The sequence below is a fragment of the Chinchilla lanigera genome, unplaced genomic scaffold (genome assembly GCF_000276665.1).
Source record: "Chinchilla lanigera isolate Chin_1 unplaced genomic scaffold, ChiLan1.0 scaffold00041, whole genome shotgun sequence".
Taxonomy (NCBI): domain Eukaryota; kingdom Metazoa; phylum Chordata; class Mammalia; order Rodentia; family Chinchillidae; genus Chinchilla; species Chinchilla lanigera.
The window spans coordinates 18,629,817-18,648,325 of NW_004955442.1; the positions used below are offsets into that span (position 1 = coordinate 18,629,817).

The 18,509-nt window shown below is 39.4% G+C and overlaps 1 protein-coding gene across 1 annotated transcript in view; it reads left to right on the forward strand.

The window, feature by feature from the left end:
• The window catches only part of LOC102009660 (protein HIRA), a gene marked incomplete at its 5' end in the record, with an annotated part of 92,221 nt that overhangs the window by 48,447 nt on the left and 25,265 nt on the right, over window positions 1-18,509 (forward strand). The window contains 2 exon segments of the mRNA XM_005391780.2: window positions 5,450-5,647; window positions 7,365-7,526. Of these exon segments, the coding sequence (XP_005391837.1) occupies window positions 5,450-5,647; window positions 7,365-7,526 (360 nt within the window).

The window sequence follows — 18,509 nt, forward strand, 5'->3', positions numbered from 1 at the left end:
TTTTCCCCACTTGTTACTGTATCTTCATCTTTCATCTTCTGTAATAAATAGTCCTCTGAAACCTTCACTTACTGATTATTCCTATGAAACAGCATGATTGACTGAACTGTCTCCTCAATTGTGGGCTTGTAGTTTGTGTCTAACTTTTTGTGACTATAAATGAACCTGTGAGTACACTTGTGACTGTTTCCTCAGAATAATTCCTAGAAGTGGAACTGCTAGGCTGAGGGTAGGGCTCTGAGACATATTTCCCCAAGGGGGCAGAGAAGATGGACATGGATTCCACCATTTGCCATCATTTCAATGTCTATAGTCAGACTTACTTTTGGATTAGTTGTTCTCCAGAAATGATATTTGTTGATTCAAAGGATGGTAAAGCCATGGTGAAGAAAATAGAGTATTGTCAGGGTATAGCAATCTTCTTAGGACATTAGGAAGTCTTTCATGGAGATCACGGCACGATAATCCTCTGTAATCTGCAGCTGTCTGCCCATGAGCTGCTCCATATCTTCCTTGAAAGCTAAATCAGTTGATGTGCTGAGCCAACTTCTCATGTTAGGTATGGGCACCGAGTCTCCACAAGGCAGAAATCTAGCTAGAACCAGATCTGCTTATTTCTCCCAGATCAATTATTTTCCTTTTGACTAACCCCTTTTCCTATGTGACCTACAGTGGGTAAGCTACCTGCCCAAGTTTTTTTTTTTGTTTGTTTGTTTTTGTTTTTGTTTTTCTCCGGTACCAGGAACCGAACTCATGACCTTGCACTTGCCAGGCAGGCGCTTTGCCGCTGAGCTAAATCCCCAGCCCTCTGCCCAGGTTTTATTAGGATCAAATGAGACCAAGTGTGTGAATGTGGTTTGAGCCCTGCTGGGCCTCTGGCAATAAGGATTATAGTTGTGGCAATGATGACTCTTGTTCTGTGGATCCTTCAAAGTCTTAAGTAGTGGGGAGGCAGAGGAGGTAGTGGCCTTTTCTGCAACTGCATATGGATTTCTGGCCCAAAACTTGATTCCTTTAGTTTTTTATTTTTTGAGATAGGGTCTCACTATGTAGTTCAGGCTGGCCTCAAACTCATGGTGATCCTCCTGCCTCAGCCTCCAGAGTGCTAGGATTACAGATTCCTTTTGTTTTAAAGGCTTTTTTACCCTCTGGATTTCCATGTTCAAATAAATAACCATATAGTAATTATTCGATTAGTTAATCAAGAAAGAAAATAACACAAATATTCAAAGTAATTCTAAGTGGGAAATCAAAAAGATGAGAGACTTCTTTCTGAACTCTGTGTAGATAAATTAGAGAGTGGGTAATTTTTGAAGAAAGGAAAATTACTAAAACCAAAGAATTTGTTAGAAAACAGGGAGGACACTATCAACAAGTTAACACCGAAAGCCACTATGCCAAGAAAGCTTCACAGGGAGATCCTAACAAATCTAAAGAACAGTTAACTTGCTGAGTATGGTGGCATACATGTGTAATCCCAGCACTCAGGAGGCTGAGGATCACTGCAAGTGTGAGGCGAGGCTGGATACAGTGAGACCCTGTCTCAAAAAACAAACAAAAAGAACAGATAACTAATGTGTTCTACATATTCTAGTGCATAAACAAAGAAGGCAGATTTGAAAATTCTGTTTCCTAAAAAGATCATAATATTTATGTCAAAATGTAAAAAGATAAGGCCAGAGATATAGCTCAGTGGCACAGTGCCTGCCTGGCAAGTGTAAGGTCCTAAGTTCAATTCTCAGTATCCCTCCCCCAACAAAAAAGTAAAAAGTCAGGTGCCATGGTGCATGTTTGTAGTCTCAGCTATTCAGGAAGCTGAGGTACTAGGGTCATTTGAACTCAGGAGTTTGAGAAAGCCTGGGCAACTTAGTGAGACTCTATCTCAAAAGCAAAACAAATTAAAGACAAAACATAATAAATTACAGATCTGTCATTTCTGAATGTCAGTGAAAACTACATAAAATAGTAACAAGCTGAAACTTTAGGCATATTAGATACTAATGCCCATAACCAAATATGATTTTAGGGAAGCAAATTCAGATTTAGGGGTATTCTTAAGTCTACATGTCAATTGAACAAAAAAAACAAATAGTATGACCACCTCTGTAGACATTTAAGAGATTTTGATAAAATTCAATGTTCTGATTTAAAACTCAGTTAAATGGAAGTAGGACAGATGATTCCTTAACTCAATAAATTCTCTTCTTTCAAATCAAGTTCAGAGACTAAATAACATTTTACTCTTGTGACTATAATTTAATAATTCTCCTACAGGTCCAAGCCTATTTAGTTAGCCAAAAATAAATTGGAAAACAGAATGTAAAATGTATCATTATTTAAGGGTGATATGATCTGTGTGAGAATCAATTGGAAAAACTGCCAAATGACAATAAAGGAAGACTATTAGGTAGTTGGATACAATCAACTTGCGATCAAGTATCACCAACTACTTTTAAGCAGATAAAGAAAGAATCACATTCACAAATGAAGTATCTATAATATAACATGAAGTGTAATCTTTAGTTTTTGTTCATTTCTTTTGAAACAGGGTCTTGCTGCATTGCTCAGGCTTTCCTTCAATTTACATGCTTAAGCAATCCACTTGCCTCAGTCCCCTTAGTAGCAGGGACTACAGGCACAAACCACTGTGTCTGGCTAGGTAATGTAAATCTTTATTTAAAAAAAAAAATTGGAGGGCTGGGGATTTAGCTCAGCGGCACAGCACCTGCCTGGCAAGCGCAAGGTCATAAGTTCAATTCCTGGTACCAGGAAAAAAAAAGAAAAAAAATTGGGTCGGGCATGGTGGTGCATACCAGTAATCCCAGCACTCGAGAGGCTGAGGCAGGAGGATTGTTGTGAATCTGAGACCAGCCTGGGCTACATAGTGAGCTCAAGACCAGCCTGAACCGTATAGTGAGACCCTGTCTCAAAAAGAAAAAAAAAAAAAAAAAATTGGGCCCAGGGATATAGCTCAGCAGGACAGTGCCTGCCTGGTAAGTGCAAGGTCCTGAGTTCAATTCTCAGTACAAAAGAAAAAACAAATTAAAACCCTATGAGAGACTTAGACTTAAAAGAAAACTCAAAGAGATACAACTAGAAATATATATCATTGATTAGCAAGGACAATTCATATCATAAAGAAGTCAGTTCTCTTGGGGGCATATGCCTATAATCTCAGTACTGTCTCTGTGAGGCTGGGGCAGGAGGATTGCAAGTTAAAGCCCAGGATGAATGCTCGCTTCGGCAGCACATATACTAAAACTGGAACAATACAGAGATTAGCATGGATCCTGTGCAAGGATGACACGCAAATTCATGAAGTGTTCCATATTTTTAAAAAAAAAGGCACCCAGGATGAATAAATTAGTGACTGTCTCAAAATGAAAAGTTAAAGGGTTGGGAATGTAGCTTGGTGCTAAGGCCCAGGGATCAGTTCCTATTACTACAAAGGAAAGAAAGAGATCGATTCCCCCTTAACTTATAAATTTAACATGAACTAATATAAATAACCATAAGGGTTTTCAAATCACACAAGGTAATTCAAAAGTTGGGTGGGAAAATAAATAGGGATAGCTGAAAATTTTCTTTTTCAGCTTTTGAAATATTTCTGACAAAAAAAGATTAATCAGGGAAGACTAGCCCCACCACAAATTAAAAGCTTGCAAGCTATAGTAATTTAAATAATGAGGTACTATACTGACATGAATAGAGCAATGGAATATAGTAGAATTTGTCCCTCTGAAAGGGAGTTTTATTAGTGATAAAACATTACCTAATTTAATGAATGAAAACTACCTGCCACTCTGGAAACCAAGTTGAATCCCAGCCCCATAACCTAGGTGCATACAGAACAGTTCAGAGGTTTAGTGAGGTTTTTGTTGTTGTTCTTTAAAATAATTTTGTTCAAAGGAAGAGTCCATGGGAAAATATTTTTATAATCTCAGAAGTAAAAAAATTTTCTACAAATGACACCCCATTTAGACCACCCAAAAAGTCATGTCTTTTTGACAAGGATGACTATAACAAAGAGTCTAAACACAATATCCCACGGAGGTGTTTGCTACCCTTATGAGGCATTTTTTTTAAAAAAATAAGTAAATAGTGCTTTCAAGTTAATAATAAAAACCACAATAGATGCATGCCTATAATCCCTGCAGTCAGGAGGCTGAGGCAGGAGGATTGCTGAGAGATCAAGGCTAACCTGGGCTATATACAGAGTTCGAGACTAAGCTAAATTACCTAGCAAGGCCCTGTCTCAAATAAACAAACAAAAAATAATAAAGACCAATAGTAAAACTAAACAATAGACAAAGGATGTGCTAGGAATAAAGAATTCACCAAAGCCGGGTGTGGTGGCGCACACCTGTCATCTCAGCACTCAAGAAGCTGAGGCAGGAGGAGCGAAGTGTGTTTGAGGCCAGCCTAGGCTAAGAAGTGAAACCTTGTCTCAAAAAAAAAAAACCAAAGCAAGAATTCACCAAAAAAGAAAATCAAATATTTCTATGTGAGAAAAATAACTTTATATCACAATAACTACAAACTAAAGCTATGATAAGATACTATTTTTCATCCATGTGATTGACAGGCATCAAGAATTTGATAAAACTTGGTGAGATTGTGAGGAAATAGGCTTATAAATAGCTTGTAATTTTAAACCTCTGAGCAGGAAGCTTTAGAAACGTTTATCAAAAACAGGAATAAACATTTCATTTGCTTATCCAAGTCCATTCCTAAGAATGTATCCCATTTGATATTTAAACCAACAGGTGTAGTAACAATTTTTATTATAATTCTAGGCATTTTTTAGTAGGTACTCCAGGCTAAGTATGTGCTACGCTAACTTTTAGTGCTGAAAGCAACCCCATAGGAAAAGTTCTAACACTTTCTATTTTACATACAGCAACCTGAAGTACAGTAGAAGTGATTGAAGTACACAAGATCATGAACCTGGCCAGGGGCAGAAGAGTCAGCCCTGGCTGGTCTGGTCCAAGGACCTCAATTTAATACTGCAATATCTTGTCTCTAGTTGTGGCAGAAGTTAAGAGATAGCCCTGTTTCTTAGTAGAGACTAGGTTAGGTCAATTATGATACATCTATCCAGTGGAAAGGCCTAGAGCCCTTAATAAAAGGAAGGCCCTCAGTATGCTGCATTTTTTTCCATTTAAAGACATGATTCCATAATTTAATATCTTTGTAATGACAGCAGTAGTAGTCGTCATCTTTCTAGTAGTTGTCTTTCTTAATAGTACAGAGTACTAGTGCATTTTAGATTCAGTTATAGATAGTATATTAAATGCTTTTCATTTTCTTTGGACTTTTCTCTAATTTTCCAAATTACCTATCATGAAAATATATTGCCTCTGAGCCAAGAAAAACATTACATAAAAGATACAAGGTACCTGATGTGGCATCTGATTTTCAGCTGATTTTTGTTCTTGCTTGACAACAGGGACTTCTCCACGGCATTCTTTAACAGCATCCCACTCTCGGGCTCCCTGGCCGGCACCATGCTATCCTCTCATAACAGTCAGCAGCTACTGCCACTGGACACCAGTACCCCCAACTCCTTCGGCGCCTCGAAGTCTTGCACAGAGCCTGTGGTGGCCACCAGTGCCAGACCTGCAGGCGAGACTGTCAATAAGGACAGGTTAGTGGGTCCCAAGTCTTGGTACTGTCCTTGGTGCTCATGGCCCTTTTAATAAAAAAGGGAAAAGAAATGCTTGTTTTCAGATAAGAATGTCCTCAGAAGGGAGGACTTGTTAAGTCTCTGATGCACAGAGCTGTGAGGACTTAGAGAAAGTGCCTCACTTTACCAGGGATTAAGCTATAAGGCTGGGGACCTTTTAGTGAGAGGTTGCCTGCCATAAGGTCAGCCTCACCTTTTGATATGTCTACACGGAGGTGACTACCCATTTCTGGGCATTGGCTTCCACTTCACTGTGCTGTGAGCTTTACCTACCATTCATCTCAAGCAGGGCACTCATGTGCAAGCACATGACTCCGTACACTCTCAGAATCATACTCAGAGCCTGTGTCTTCACTGACCATTATCTGGGAAATTAGGAAATCAGAGTAGGCCAGGTAAACATGAATGAGAGCCAGGAATAAACATTTGCTGCATACCTGCTACCAGTTACACATTTTGCAAGAACCAGGCATTCACAGAGAATCAGTTGGCTAATAATCAGGAAGTGTATGCTGATAAGAACAGGCAGCCACAGGTTTACAGGGTGGCTCCTAAGGTCCTATGCAGAATGGCTATCCATCCAAGGGGTTGGTAGACAAGTCTAAGGGAGGCTTCTCAGAAGGTGCCCTCCCTAGGGCCCATATAAGCCAACCAAGGGGAAAGAGGTAGGAAGCACAGACAACAGCAAGAGCAGAGCTCCAAGGAAGGGATGGGAATGAGGCGAAAGGCTGTGTTCCTACACTGAACCAGGTAGTCTGGGGTACAGAAGGCTTTGGGACTTACATTTTAGAAAGAAGGTTCCAACAGGCAGTGGTGCCTGAATTTAGCCACCCTTTCACATACACAGTTGATACTGAGAGAGTGCCTCGGTTGGGGTGGTGTCATGTATTATTGCAGCCTCTTGCTTCTGGGTTTAGGCATCTACGCTGTGGAGGCTCACCAAACATCAAGTGTCACTGCTTTTAGGGAACTGTGAGAGTGGATCAGAAGAGAAGGAACAGTGCAAGAAGCCCAGCTAGGAAGCAAAGCATCCAGGGAAGAAGGATATTTACAAAGGACAGATATCACGAGAGCTGAGAAACTTGTAGGCATTGGCCCTACAAGTCATGGAAGGATGAGGTTAGAGGTGTTAGACAGATCAGCAAGAGGCCCAGTGACTTTAAGGCCCAAGAGTAAGAGATGGGCTTGGCAGGAGGGAAGCTGGGCAAGCTCATGTCGGGGCCTCTCCTTTCTCCCTGGAGTAGAAGGTAAGGACTATAGGGTAAACACTTAGAGGAGGGTACTAGACTGAAGATCATGGCCAGGAATAGACCATGGTTTCAGGATTCTCAATGGGGGCTTTTCTCATCAGCTCCATTAAGAAAGTGGCAAATGGTAGTTGGAGTGGTTTTGGGTTGACATGCCATATGTAGGTTATGGAGAAAGAACTGTGTGTTTAGTTACCCCTAAAAGCTCTCAGAACAATGCAGGGGGAAAATGCCATGCATTTACTCATAACCTTCTCAGGTAGTCAGTCTTCCAAAATTCTAACATGAAAATTTTAAGGACTACATATTGAAATTTTTCGTGTTGATAGAAGTTTGATTACTTGTACCCCTTTTGATAGGCCGCAAGTCCTAGTCCTCCACATTCTTTAGGGATTATGCTTGATGTGCTTCCCATGTTCTTCACCCTTCAGTATGAATGCTACCTCTACTCCTGCTGCATTGTCACCCTCCGTGTTAACAACCCCGTCCAAGATTGAACCCATGAAAGCATTTGACTCCCGATTCACAGAGCGTTCCAAAGCTACGCCAGGTGCTCCTTCCTTGACCAGTGTGACTTCAACAGCTGTAGAAAGGTAGGTGTTGGCTGTGGGACCCTGAGAGACCAAAGAAGGTACAGTACCTCCCCAGACCCCTACTAATAGTATGGCTCCCATGAGGGAGCAAAGACCACAAAGGCCTACCTTAGCCACCAGCTCCCAGGAAAAAGGAGTGGCTACTTAAAGTGAGGGGGGTAACTGGAAAGTGCTGTCGGGGAGGACACCATGGGCAAAAGGACCTCAAGAGCAAAGGGCACAAGGGCTGGTTGTTGCATTCTGTGATGAGAATAATGTTGTCCTTTGAATGGAGCCCAGAATTGCAAAGAAAAGGAGCAAAAAATTGGAGAGATGAAAGGCTCTGATATAGCTGCACTGTACAAGTCATGGCCTTCTGCTCAGTACCTGATCAGAGTTAAAGAATTGAGGTCTACGTGAAGTAGCTAAGGTATTTGTGAGATTTGATGGGTTTTTGAACTCTTGCAGGCTTGGTGCTGTTTGTCCATTCTTTGTGCTTCTCCCAACTCACAGCAACCAAGACTTGTGGGCTCTAGTTCTTTATTTCTTGGAGTTTCAGGACGTCCCCCTAAGGCAGGCAACGCAAGTATGTGCAGCCTCTGCTATTGGCACTGAGCATCTCTGCCTTGTGAGAAGGCCTTCCTTCCTCTCACTGAGCTCATTGCACATCCCAGCGAGTTGGAGAGTAGAAGAGCTAGAAATGAGCTGGGCCACCTTCCTCCACAGGGGCCAGAGCCGTAAGAGCTCTCCTGTCAGAGTTGCATCTGAGAGGCTGTGAGGCACTTAGGGCACAGACAGGCACACCTGGCCTGCATCACCAACAGCTAGATAAAGGGGCATTAGTTAGAGACTCTTGCAGCAGGTTATGGTAATAACACTGTAAGAGTGTTATTAGTATGAAACTTCTCCTTGCAGTGAACTGTCTTACGTCATAAGGTGCTGTCCCTAGGCCTTTGCTCATGATCTCGAAACTGCTTGTCTGTGGGTGGGATCATGGGAGGACCCTCTCTTCAAATCTGTTACTGTATCTGTGAACTTGTAGAACTCTGTGTGCAATGCAATCCTATTTGTTTTAGTATAAAAAATTCAATGTAATTTTTGTTTTGTTTTTTAAGACAGGGCCTCACTATGTAGTTCAGGCTGGCCTCAAACTCACAGCAATCCTTCTGCCTCAGCCTCCTGAGTGCTGGGGTTACAGGCAAGCACCACCACGCACAATGTGATTTTTTTTTATCTAGTAATTTTTCTGTCCCACAATAGGGAGGATATGAAAATCTTCCTGCTATTTAACACTTTGAAATGCTAGACTAAATGTAACTCATATCCTCAATATGCATGACTATTTCAGTCTCCAGAGGACAAAATCTAAGAGTGAACAAAATAACCAGAGCAGTAGGCAGGTCCATACCTCAGGTACTGGGCTGGGGGACTATAATCCTAGTGATCACAGACCTTGAGTTGAATGGCCACATTGAATCAAGACAAAGTTTTTGGCCTGAGCTTTGTAGGGTTTGGAACTAAGTCAACAACATAAAGTCAATCCGCTTTAAAAAAAAGAAAAGAAAGAAAAAGAAAGCTCTAGTGAGAAGAGGTCACTCGTAAAAATCTGACTTGCAGCCAGAAACATGGCAGAGAAATTGGAATGTCTCAGCCTGTCCTCAAGGTCAGGAAAATGGTCTTCCTTTGAGATTGCTACCACAGGTCTGCCCTCTTGCAGGGTGGAGTGGGGTGGGGTGTGTTTTGTTTTTTGCAGTGCTTAGGATAAAACCCAGGACTGTATTCATGCTAGGCAAGTGCTCTACCACTGAACTACATCCCCAGTCATTTGGGGTCAACTTAACACTTACCCATGTCCTCTAGAAATTACCAACCAAGAAAAATCTAAAAGAGGATTCTTGTCTGATTAACATCCAGAGGTACTTGGTAGATAAAATTCACCTTGCAAGGATATTATTATTCTCAGGATGTGTAGTGTCCAATGGAGCACTGTATAGATAAATTTAAGATTCAAAGTAACAGATATTAGGTATGTAATGAACAGGTTTAGACTTAAGTAAGCCAGGAATAGTGGCACAAGCCTGTAATTCTAGCACTCAGGAGGCTGAGGCAAGAGGATCATTGCTTGAGTTTGAGATCAGCCTGGGCTACAAAGTGAGCTCAAGGCCAACCTGAACTGCATAGCAAGACCCTGTCTCATAAAGACAAAAAAAAAAAAAAGTCTTAAATAAACTTCCAATCGTACAATTATCAGATAGAGACTATAAAATACACTTAAAATTCTGAAAAATAAAACAAAATGAGAAAAGATTAATATCTCTATATAAAAAGTAACTAAAAATGGATCATAGAGCTAAATATGAGAACTAAAACTGTAAAACTCTTAGAAGAAAATGTGGAAATCTTGGAACCTTGGGTTAGACAACTATTTCTCAGATATGGTATCTAAAGCAAGCAACTAAAGAAAATATAGAAGTAATGAACTTTAATCAAAATTAAAAACTCCTTCAGTGCTTCCTTTGGCAGCACATATACTAAAAACTCCTTCATAGAATATGATCACAATGAAAAGACAATCTACAAAATGGAAGACACTATTTGCAAATAACTTCTGATTAAAGTCTAGGATCCAAAGTATATAAAGAACTCTTACAACTCAATAATCGAAAGATGAATAATTTTTTTTTTTCTTGAGACAGGATCTTACTATGTAGTTCAGGCTGTCCTTGAACTCACTGTGTAACCCAGGCTGGCCTCAAACTTATAGCAGCCTTCCTACCTGAGCCTTATGAGTGCTGGTGGGATTACAGGCGTGTAGTATCATGGCTGCCTTAACAATATAATTTTTAAATGGATAAAAGATTTAAATAGAAATTTTTCCAAAGAAAATACAGGAATGAGTGTAAAAAGACACTCAACATCATTACCCGTTAGGGTGAAATGCAAATTAAAATTATAGTGACATACTACTTCATATCCACTAGAGTAGCTATACTATAATCAAAAGGTCATATAAGAAGGGTTGGCAAGGGTAGGGAGAAATTGGAACCCTTGTACACTGCTGGTAGGAATGTAAAATTATTCCACTATTTTTTTGTTTGTTTGTTTTTGGGGGGTTTGGTTGTTTTGTTTTGTTTTGTTTTGTTTTGTGACAGGATCCCCCTATGTAGTTCAGGGTGGCCTTGAATGCATCTTGATCCTTTTGCCTCAGCTTTGCAAGTGCTAGAATTGCAGTCATACATCACCATGCCTAATGTTCATTCAGCTATTTGAAAAGCAGTCTAGGAGTTCCTCAAATGGTTAAACATAAAATTATATGACCCAGCAATTGCACACTTAGGTATATACCTAAAAGAATTGAAGGCATATATTCATATAATAATTTATACAGAAATGTTCCTATAATTATAATAACCAAAAAGTGGGAGCAACCCAAATATTCATTAACTGATAGAAACTAATTAACAAACCATGGTATATCCATACAATAGAATATTACTCATCAATAAAAAGGAACAGAATGTTTTTATGTGCTACAAAGCCCTTAGAGACATAAAGCTAGGTGAAAGAAGCTGGTAACAGAGGACCACATATGGTATGATTTTGTTTTTATAAAATGTCCAGAATAAGCCAGTCATAGAGACAAGAAAGTAGATTAGTGATTGCCAGGGACTGAGAGGAGGGATGAAGGAGTAATTTTTTTTTTTCTTTGTTCTGGGAGTTGAACGCAGGACTTTGCACTTGCCAGGCAGGCGCTTATGCTACTGAGCTATACCCGCAACCCCATGAAGGAGTAATTATTCATGAGTAGTTAGTTTCTCTTTGGAATTATGAACAGTGGTCTCACATTAGACAATAGTGATGGTTACACAAGTTAATGAATATTCTATAACCATTAAATTTTATACTTTAAAAAGAATTTTATAGCTGGGCATGGTAGTATACACCTGTAATCCCAGTACTCAGGAGGCTGAGGCAGAAAGATTGCAGCAAGTTTGAGACCAGCCTGGGCTGCAAAATGATTTGAAGACTAGGCTAAACTACACAGTGAGATGTTGTTGAAAATAAAAATAAAAAAGAATTTTATAATATGTGAATTATCTCTCAATAAAAACTAAAAACAATAGTATGCCATCAGAAAACACCAGGTTTGGAAATGAACCAAAAAATAGTTTTAGAAAAGAAAAATAATCATTGCAGTTGAAAAGTCACTGGATGGTTCAGGAGAGCAGATTAAAGCCAGCTAAAGAGAGCATTTAGCCTGAGAAACTGGTCAGAGTGCCACAAAAGGGCAGAGGTGGAGCTGAAGAGGAGACAGAGAAGGGGTCTCTTCATGTACCTCACGGGAGTCCCTAAAAGAGGATCTGCTGCCAGGGCAGTTGTCAAGACAGAGTTAACACACTTACTAGAAGGTGCTGAAACCTCATTTTTTAAAATGTCCTGAACAGAATAAATAAAATTAAATCCCCACCTGAGAGGACAGCAGAGTGCTGTAGCTAAAAGGCCTTGTGCTCGTTGTTTCTGCCCTGTTTATGTCTTGGGTTCTGGTGGTCCTGGTCACACCTAGCTTTTGGATAATATATATCCTGATGGAGAAGCAGAGAGGATATATGTTGAATTGAACTGTAGAGGCAAAATTTTGACTGCACATCCTGGGTCCTCATGCTGTCAGGGTTGAGCCTTCATCAGCTGTGTCTCCAAGATCTCACAAGACCTTTCACCTCTGCATACAGCTTTGCAAGACCTATAGAATGAGGGAACCGTCAAGTTTGTCATTCTTGGAATCTCACTTAAAAGTGGCTGTGAGCAAGCATTCACTTGAGGCTGAGCATCCTTCTTCTAAGACTGAAGGAGCCTGATGCTAAATTCTAAGTGAAAGGTGAAAGGTTAAGAGCATTTGCCTAGCGTGTATAGGCTCTAGGTTCCATCCCCTGTATAGAGACAGAGAGAGAGATACAGAGAGAGGGAGCTGAATTGGATCCTCATATGAAGAAAGTAGAATAAAGTAGCACCTGGATTCTTTAATAAAGGCCTTATAGAAAATGTAGGCACTTTCTTGATATGGCCATTTCTTGCATTGATTCACAATGCAAACAAGGATAAACCCTTTTAAAAACCCATCCATGGAGGCTTCCTTCTAGGAACCAGTGTCATTCAGTGGTTAGGATTAGCACTCAAGAGCCTTACGTCCTACAGTTGAGTCCCCGCTCCATGGTTCTTAGCAGGGTGATCTTGAGACACAGTCTTTCTAAGCTTTTTCCCTCACAACTGAATAGTTCTGACAGTAGACCCTGCTTCATAGTTGGTATCCCTTGGGTACTGAAGAGTGAGTGCCTATGAGCCTTGTCCTGGTCCTTATCTCACAGTGAGCAGCATATACTGGCTTCTGCTGTTGTCCATCATTGTACCTCATAGTGGCTCGGTAATGAGTCTGCTGCAATCTGACTGGCATTCTTAGCCAAGAATGTTTGTCTGGGAGCCAAATGCTAGCCTCCCAGGTGCAGGATGGCAATGCTGTGTAAACCTGTGGGCCATCTACTCCATCATGACTCCTACCCATGTGACAAGGTGACAAAGTGACACAGAGACTTGGGGTTTGTGACTGTAAGACTAAGCAGAGGAAACATGGGATGAGGCCCATTTGTAAGTGGGGCAGGTCTTGCTAGTTGTGTTCTTCCTCAGCAGATGTCTGTACCCAGGGTGCAGTTGTTACAGATCCACAGCCTGGTGCTCCCTAGGGTACTAGATGACTGACCACTGGTAGAGGCCCACTCATACCTTCAGGTGGTATAGTTCCCAGTAGACCACTGGTCTCAGGAGTCTGGAACAAAGTGTCAGGCAGAGGCACGAAGTGAGGGGACTCCCAGTGCCCTCATAGAGGTCCCAGCCATGGAATATGAAGCAGGTTAAGCTGAAGCAGTACCAATTAAAGTGACTTTCATAGGGTGGTGTTGAGATGAGCTCAGAATGTGATCAGATTTTAGGAACTATGAGAGTTTGACATTGATTTGACAGATGTCTTAAAGGATTTCTCCTGGCTTTCATTGAGAACCAATGTAAATGTAAGAAACAACCATAGCAGAAAGTGCCTACATTTTCTGTATTTGACAAAACTGTAGTTACCAAAAAAATCTGAACTTTTTAAAAAAGGATTTATAATTTCCAGAACATTAAGCCTCATCCACAGGATGCAGTGGATGCTATGTCCTGTTGTAAGGGGTATTGGAAGATGAATCCCAAATTCCAATTGTTCATTATTGATACAGAGAAAAGCAGTTAACCTCTGTGTATTAACCTTGTATCCTACAGTCTTGCTATAATCACTTATTAGTTCCATGTTTTTCTTTTTCTTTATTCTCTGGCATTTTCAACAAAAACAATGATGTCATCTGTGAATGAAGATGGTTTTTTCTTCCTTCCCAATCTTTGTGCCTTTTCTTTCCTTCTCATGTTACTGCACTAAACCTCCAGTTCAGTAACAGAGGTGATGAGAGAGGACGTCCTTACCTTCTTAGCTATAGGAGAAAAGAGCCGGTTTTTTAACCTTTAACTCTGGTGGTTTGTTTGTTGTTTGTTTGTTTGGAGATAGAGTCTTGTTATGTAGTTTACGTTGGCTTTGAACTCAGTATGTAGCCCAGTTTGTCCTCTAACTCACAGCAATCCTACTGCCTCAGCCTCCGGAGTGCTGGGGGATCATGGGCATGTCCCACCACACCTGGCAATTTTAGCTAAAGAATTTTTGTAGATATTTTTTATCAAGTTGAGGAAATTCGGGGCTGGGGATTGAGCTCAGTGGCAAAGCGCCTGCCTGGCAAGCGCAAGGTCGTGAGTTCGGTTCCCGGTACCGGAGAAAAACCAAAGTTGAGGAAATTCCAGCTATTCCTAGTTTGCTGAGAATTTGAGAATTTTAAGTAGATGTTGGATTTTATGAAGTACTTTTTTAAAAACTTTTTAAAATTTGAATTAGTAAATGTTTGTAGTACATAGACTTTTCTTTAATCTTGTTGATCAATTAATTGATTTTTGGATGTTGGACTGTCATGTATACCTGGAATAAATTCATTTGAATGGAATATAATTATATATGTTGAATTCAAGTTGCTAATATTTTGCTTAAGGATTTCTGCATGTATATTCATGAAAATATGGATTTGTAGTTTTTCTTTCTTGTAATTTCTTTATCTGGTTTTGGTAGTAAAATAATGCTGGCTTCATAGGAGTTAAAAATTATTCTGTCTGCTTCTGTTTTCTGTAACAGGTTATAGAGAATTAATATAATTTGTTCTTTAGATGGTTGGTAGAATTCACCAGTAAAACTATCTATGCCAGGTGCTTTCTTTTTTTGGGAAAGTTATTAATTGTTGATTCAGTTTTATTAATAGATATAGGCCTATTTACATGACCTCTTTTTTCCATCTGTGAATTTTGGTAGGTTATTTCTTTCAAGGATTTGGTTCATTACATATAAGTTATCAAATGTGTGGGGTCAGAGGTGTTCATTATCTTCTGTATCATCCTTTGAGTGTCCATTGGATCAGCAGTGAGTGCTTCTTCATTTCTGATACTAGTAATTTATGCCTTCCCCTTTTTTCTTGATTTCCCTGGCCACGTGTTTATCAATTTTATTGATCTTTTCCAAGAATCAGCTTTTAATTTCATTGATTTTTTTTTTCTTTGTTGCTATCCTACTTTCCAATTTCACTTGATTACTTGTCTAAATTTTATACTTATTACTACTTAAAGTATGCTCACATTGGGGATTTTTTTGTTACCAATAATGATGTTTAGATTATTGAGTTCAGATCTTCCTTTCTAATATGTACATTCAGTGTCATGTTCAGTACTTGCCATTTTGATAAGTTGTGTTTTCATTTTCATCTAATTCAAAATATTTTTTAATTTATCTGGAGAGTTTTTGTCTTAGCCCTATGGGTTTTTTGGGGGAGATATGTTTTTCAGTGTATGAATATTTGATGATTTTTCAGTTGTACTATTGATGGCTGTTCCATATAAGCTTAAGAAGAATGTGTATTCTACTGTTGTTGAATAAAGTATTTTTTAAAAATGTGAATTAAGGGGCTGGGGATTTAGCTCAGTGGCACAGCGCCTGCCTGGCAAGCACAAGGTCGTGAGTTCTATTCCCCGTACCGGAAAAAACAAACAAACAAAAAAATAAATAAACAAAATGTGAATTAAATCCAAGTGATGGATGACATTGATTGATATCCATATTGATTTTTTGTCTTCTTAATTTGTTGGTTTCTATTAGAGAAGTATTAAAGTCTCCGACTATAATAGTGTATTTATCTGGTTCTTGTATTCTGTGTTTTGCTGCATACATTTTGACATTTTGTTGTTAGGCATATACTTATTAAGGATTAGTATATCTTTTTGGAGAATCAACCCTTGTATCACTGTGTAATGTTCCTCTTAATCCTTGCTAACCCTCTTGCTCTGAAGCCTACTTGATCTGAAATTAATATAGCTACTGCAGGTTTTTTTATTAGTCTTATAATAGCATGCCTTTCTCTCTTTGCCTTTTTCTTTTTTTCTTTTTTTTTTTAAGGTTTTTTGAAACAGCGTCTTGCTATGTAGCCAAGGATGACCTCAAATTGATAGTGATCCTCTTGCCTCAACCTCCCGAGTACTGGGATTATAGGCATGCAGCTTTACTCTTTAAATAGACTGGGTTTTCTTTTTAGGGACAGTGTGAGGTTCAGAGCAAAACTGAGCAGAAAGTACAGAGAATTTGCATGTGTCCTCTGCTCCCACAAGTGCACACCCTTCTTCCATTATCAATGTCTGAGGCGGAACATATTATTATCACCCAGTGTCCACAGTTCACATTAAGGGGCTCTTTTCATGTTGTGCATTCTGTGGGTTTTGACAAAGGTATAAAGACACATCTACCATTACTGCCCTAATAATCCTCTATGCGGTCCCGATTCAACAGCCCTTCCCAACCCCATGGCAACCACTGATATTTTTATTGTCTCCATAGTTTCGCCTTTTCCAGAATGTCATGTAGCTGGAACACCCCCTACAATGTCTCCCCTCCACTACCCCTGCTTTACTTTTAATCTATATGGTTAAAATTACATTTTTGAAAGCTGGGTATGGTAACGTATACCTATGAGCCCTGCTACTTAGGAGGCTGAGACAGACGACATGGACCGCTCAGTCACTTTCCTCATTGCTGGGACACCATACCCACTGCCAACTTAAAGGAGGAGAGATTTAGTTTGATTCACATTTTTGGAGGTTTTAGTCCATTGTCAGCTGGCTCAAGGGCAGAAGCAGCACAGTAGAAGGCCCTGGACTGAGGAAAGCTGCTTACTTCATAGCATTCAGGAATCAGAGTAAGTCAAGAGAGGATCTGGGAGGGAAGATATTCCCTTTCACGTCACACTTAACGTGACCTACCAGGACCCAACTCCTAACAGCACGTTAACTATAATGCCCTATAATCTGATCACCTTCCCAAGGTTTCCTCCTATGGCCACATGATGCTTTTGGGAGACATCGAGACAAATAAGAACTCTTATTATCCTCTAGGTAAGAACGCTTATCTAGAGTCCCAAGTTTGAGGCCAACCTAAACAACATAGCAAAACCCTGTCTCAAAAATATATATATGTGTATGTGTGTTTTAGAAAATATTTTAAAATATATAAACCTCATTGCAAGTGGGAAGGGGATCTAGAGATAAAAGGAAGAGGAAAAGAAGAGGAAGTAAGGGGAGTGAAAGGAATTAAGGTATGTTCTGTACATGTACCAACTCCCCACAATGAGTGTGTTCAGTGAACATGTACAAATAAACATAATATAAAATGTTAGCCTATTTTTATGACCCTTTTTTCCATTCTGTCATTCATTGGTTTATTTTTAACACATTTAAAGTGATTATTGATAAAGTTGGATTAATGTTTTTAACTTTTTTGTGTTTGTTGCACTTTTTTTATATTTCCTTCTTTTTCTGGCTCCTCTAGTTCTAATTGAGCATTTTGTATGATTCTATTTTTAGCATTATCAATTGTACTTCTTTTTAAAAAAAATATTTTCAGATGGTTGCCCTAGAGTTTTCACTGAACATTTACAACCAGTCTAGGTCCATTTTAAGTAATATACTGCTTCATGGGTAGTACAGGTAACAAAATTAAATTCCTTTTTTAAAATTATATTTTGAATAATTTAGATATGCATAATGATCACATTCATCATAGGGAATTTGTACCTGTACATGATATATCTTAGTTCCTCTTTTATGTCCTATTCTCCTCCTCCCTTCAACCCCTCTTTCCCTCCTTATTTACAAAGCTTTGTTTCCATTATATCCTTATTTTTTCTCATTTTTTTCTTTTCCTTTCTACCCCCTTCCCCTTCCCCATTCCCTTTGAACAGTTACTGCCTATTTCACAATATCTGTTATATATTTTGGTTCTTATTTACACTTTCAGTTTCTCATACCAGACAGTGCAATATTTACATGTATGTGTCCAGTTTATTTCATTAAGAGTATGGTCTCAAGGTCCATCCATTTAGCTATAAATGTGTCAAGTCTATCTTTCTTTATGGCTGAGTAGTATTCCATTGTATAAAAGAAACCACATCTTTTTTTATCCATCTGTTACTTGATGGGCATTTAGGTTGTGTCCAAGATTTAGCTAGTACAAACTGTGCACAGCTTGTAGCATATAAAGATAGATGCACATATGTCACTGTGGTATGATGCTTTTAATTCTTTTGAGAAGATACCAAGAAGGGGAATAGCTGGGTCGAATGGAACCTCTAGTCTTAGTTTTTTGAGGAATTTCCACGCTGATCTTACATGGTTGCACAGTCTTCTCCCACCAACAGTGGAGAAGGGTTTCTTTTTCCCCACAGTCCCATGAGTATTTGTTACTGGTTGATTTGATAATAGGAGCCATTTTTTCTAGAGTGAGATAGAATCTCAGCATTGTTTTAATTTGCACCTCTCAAATGATCAGTGATGCTGAACATTTTTTTC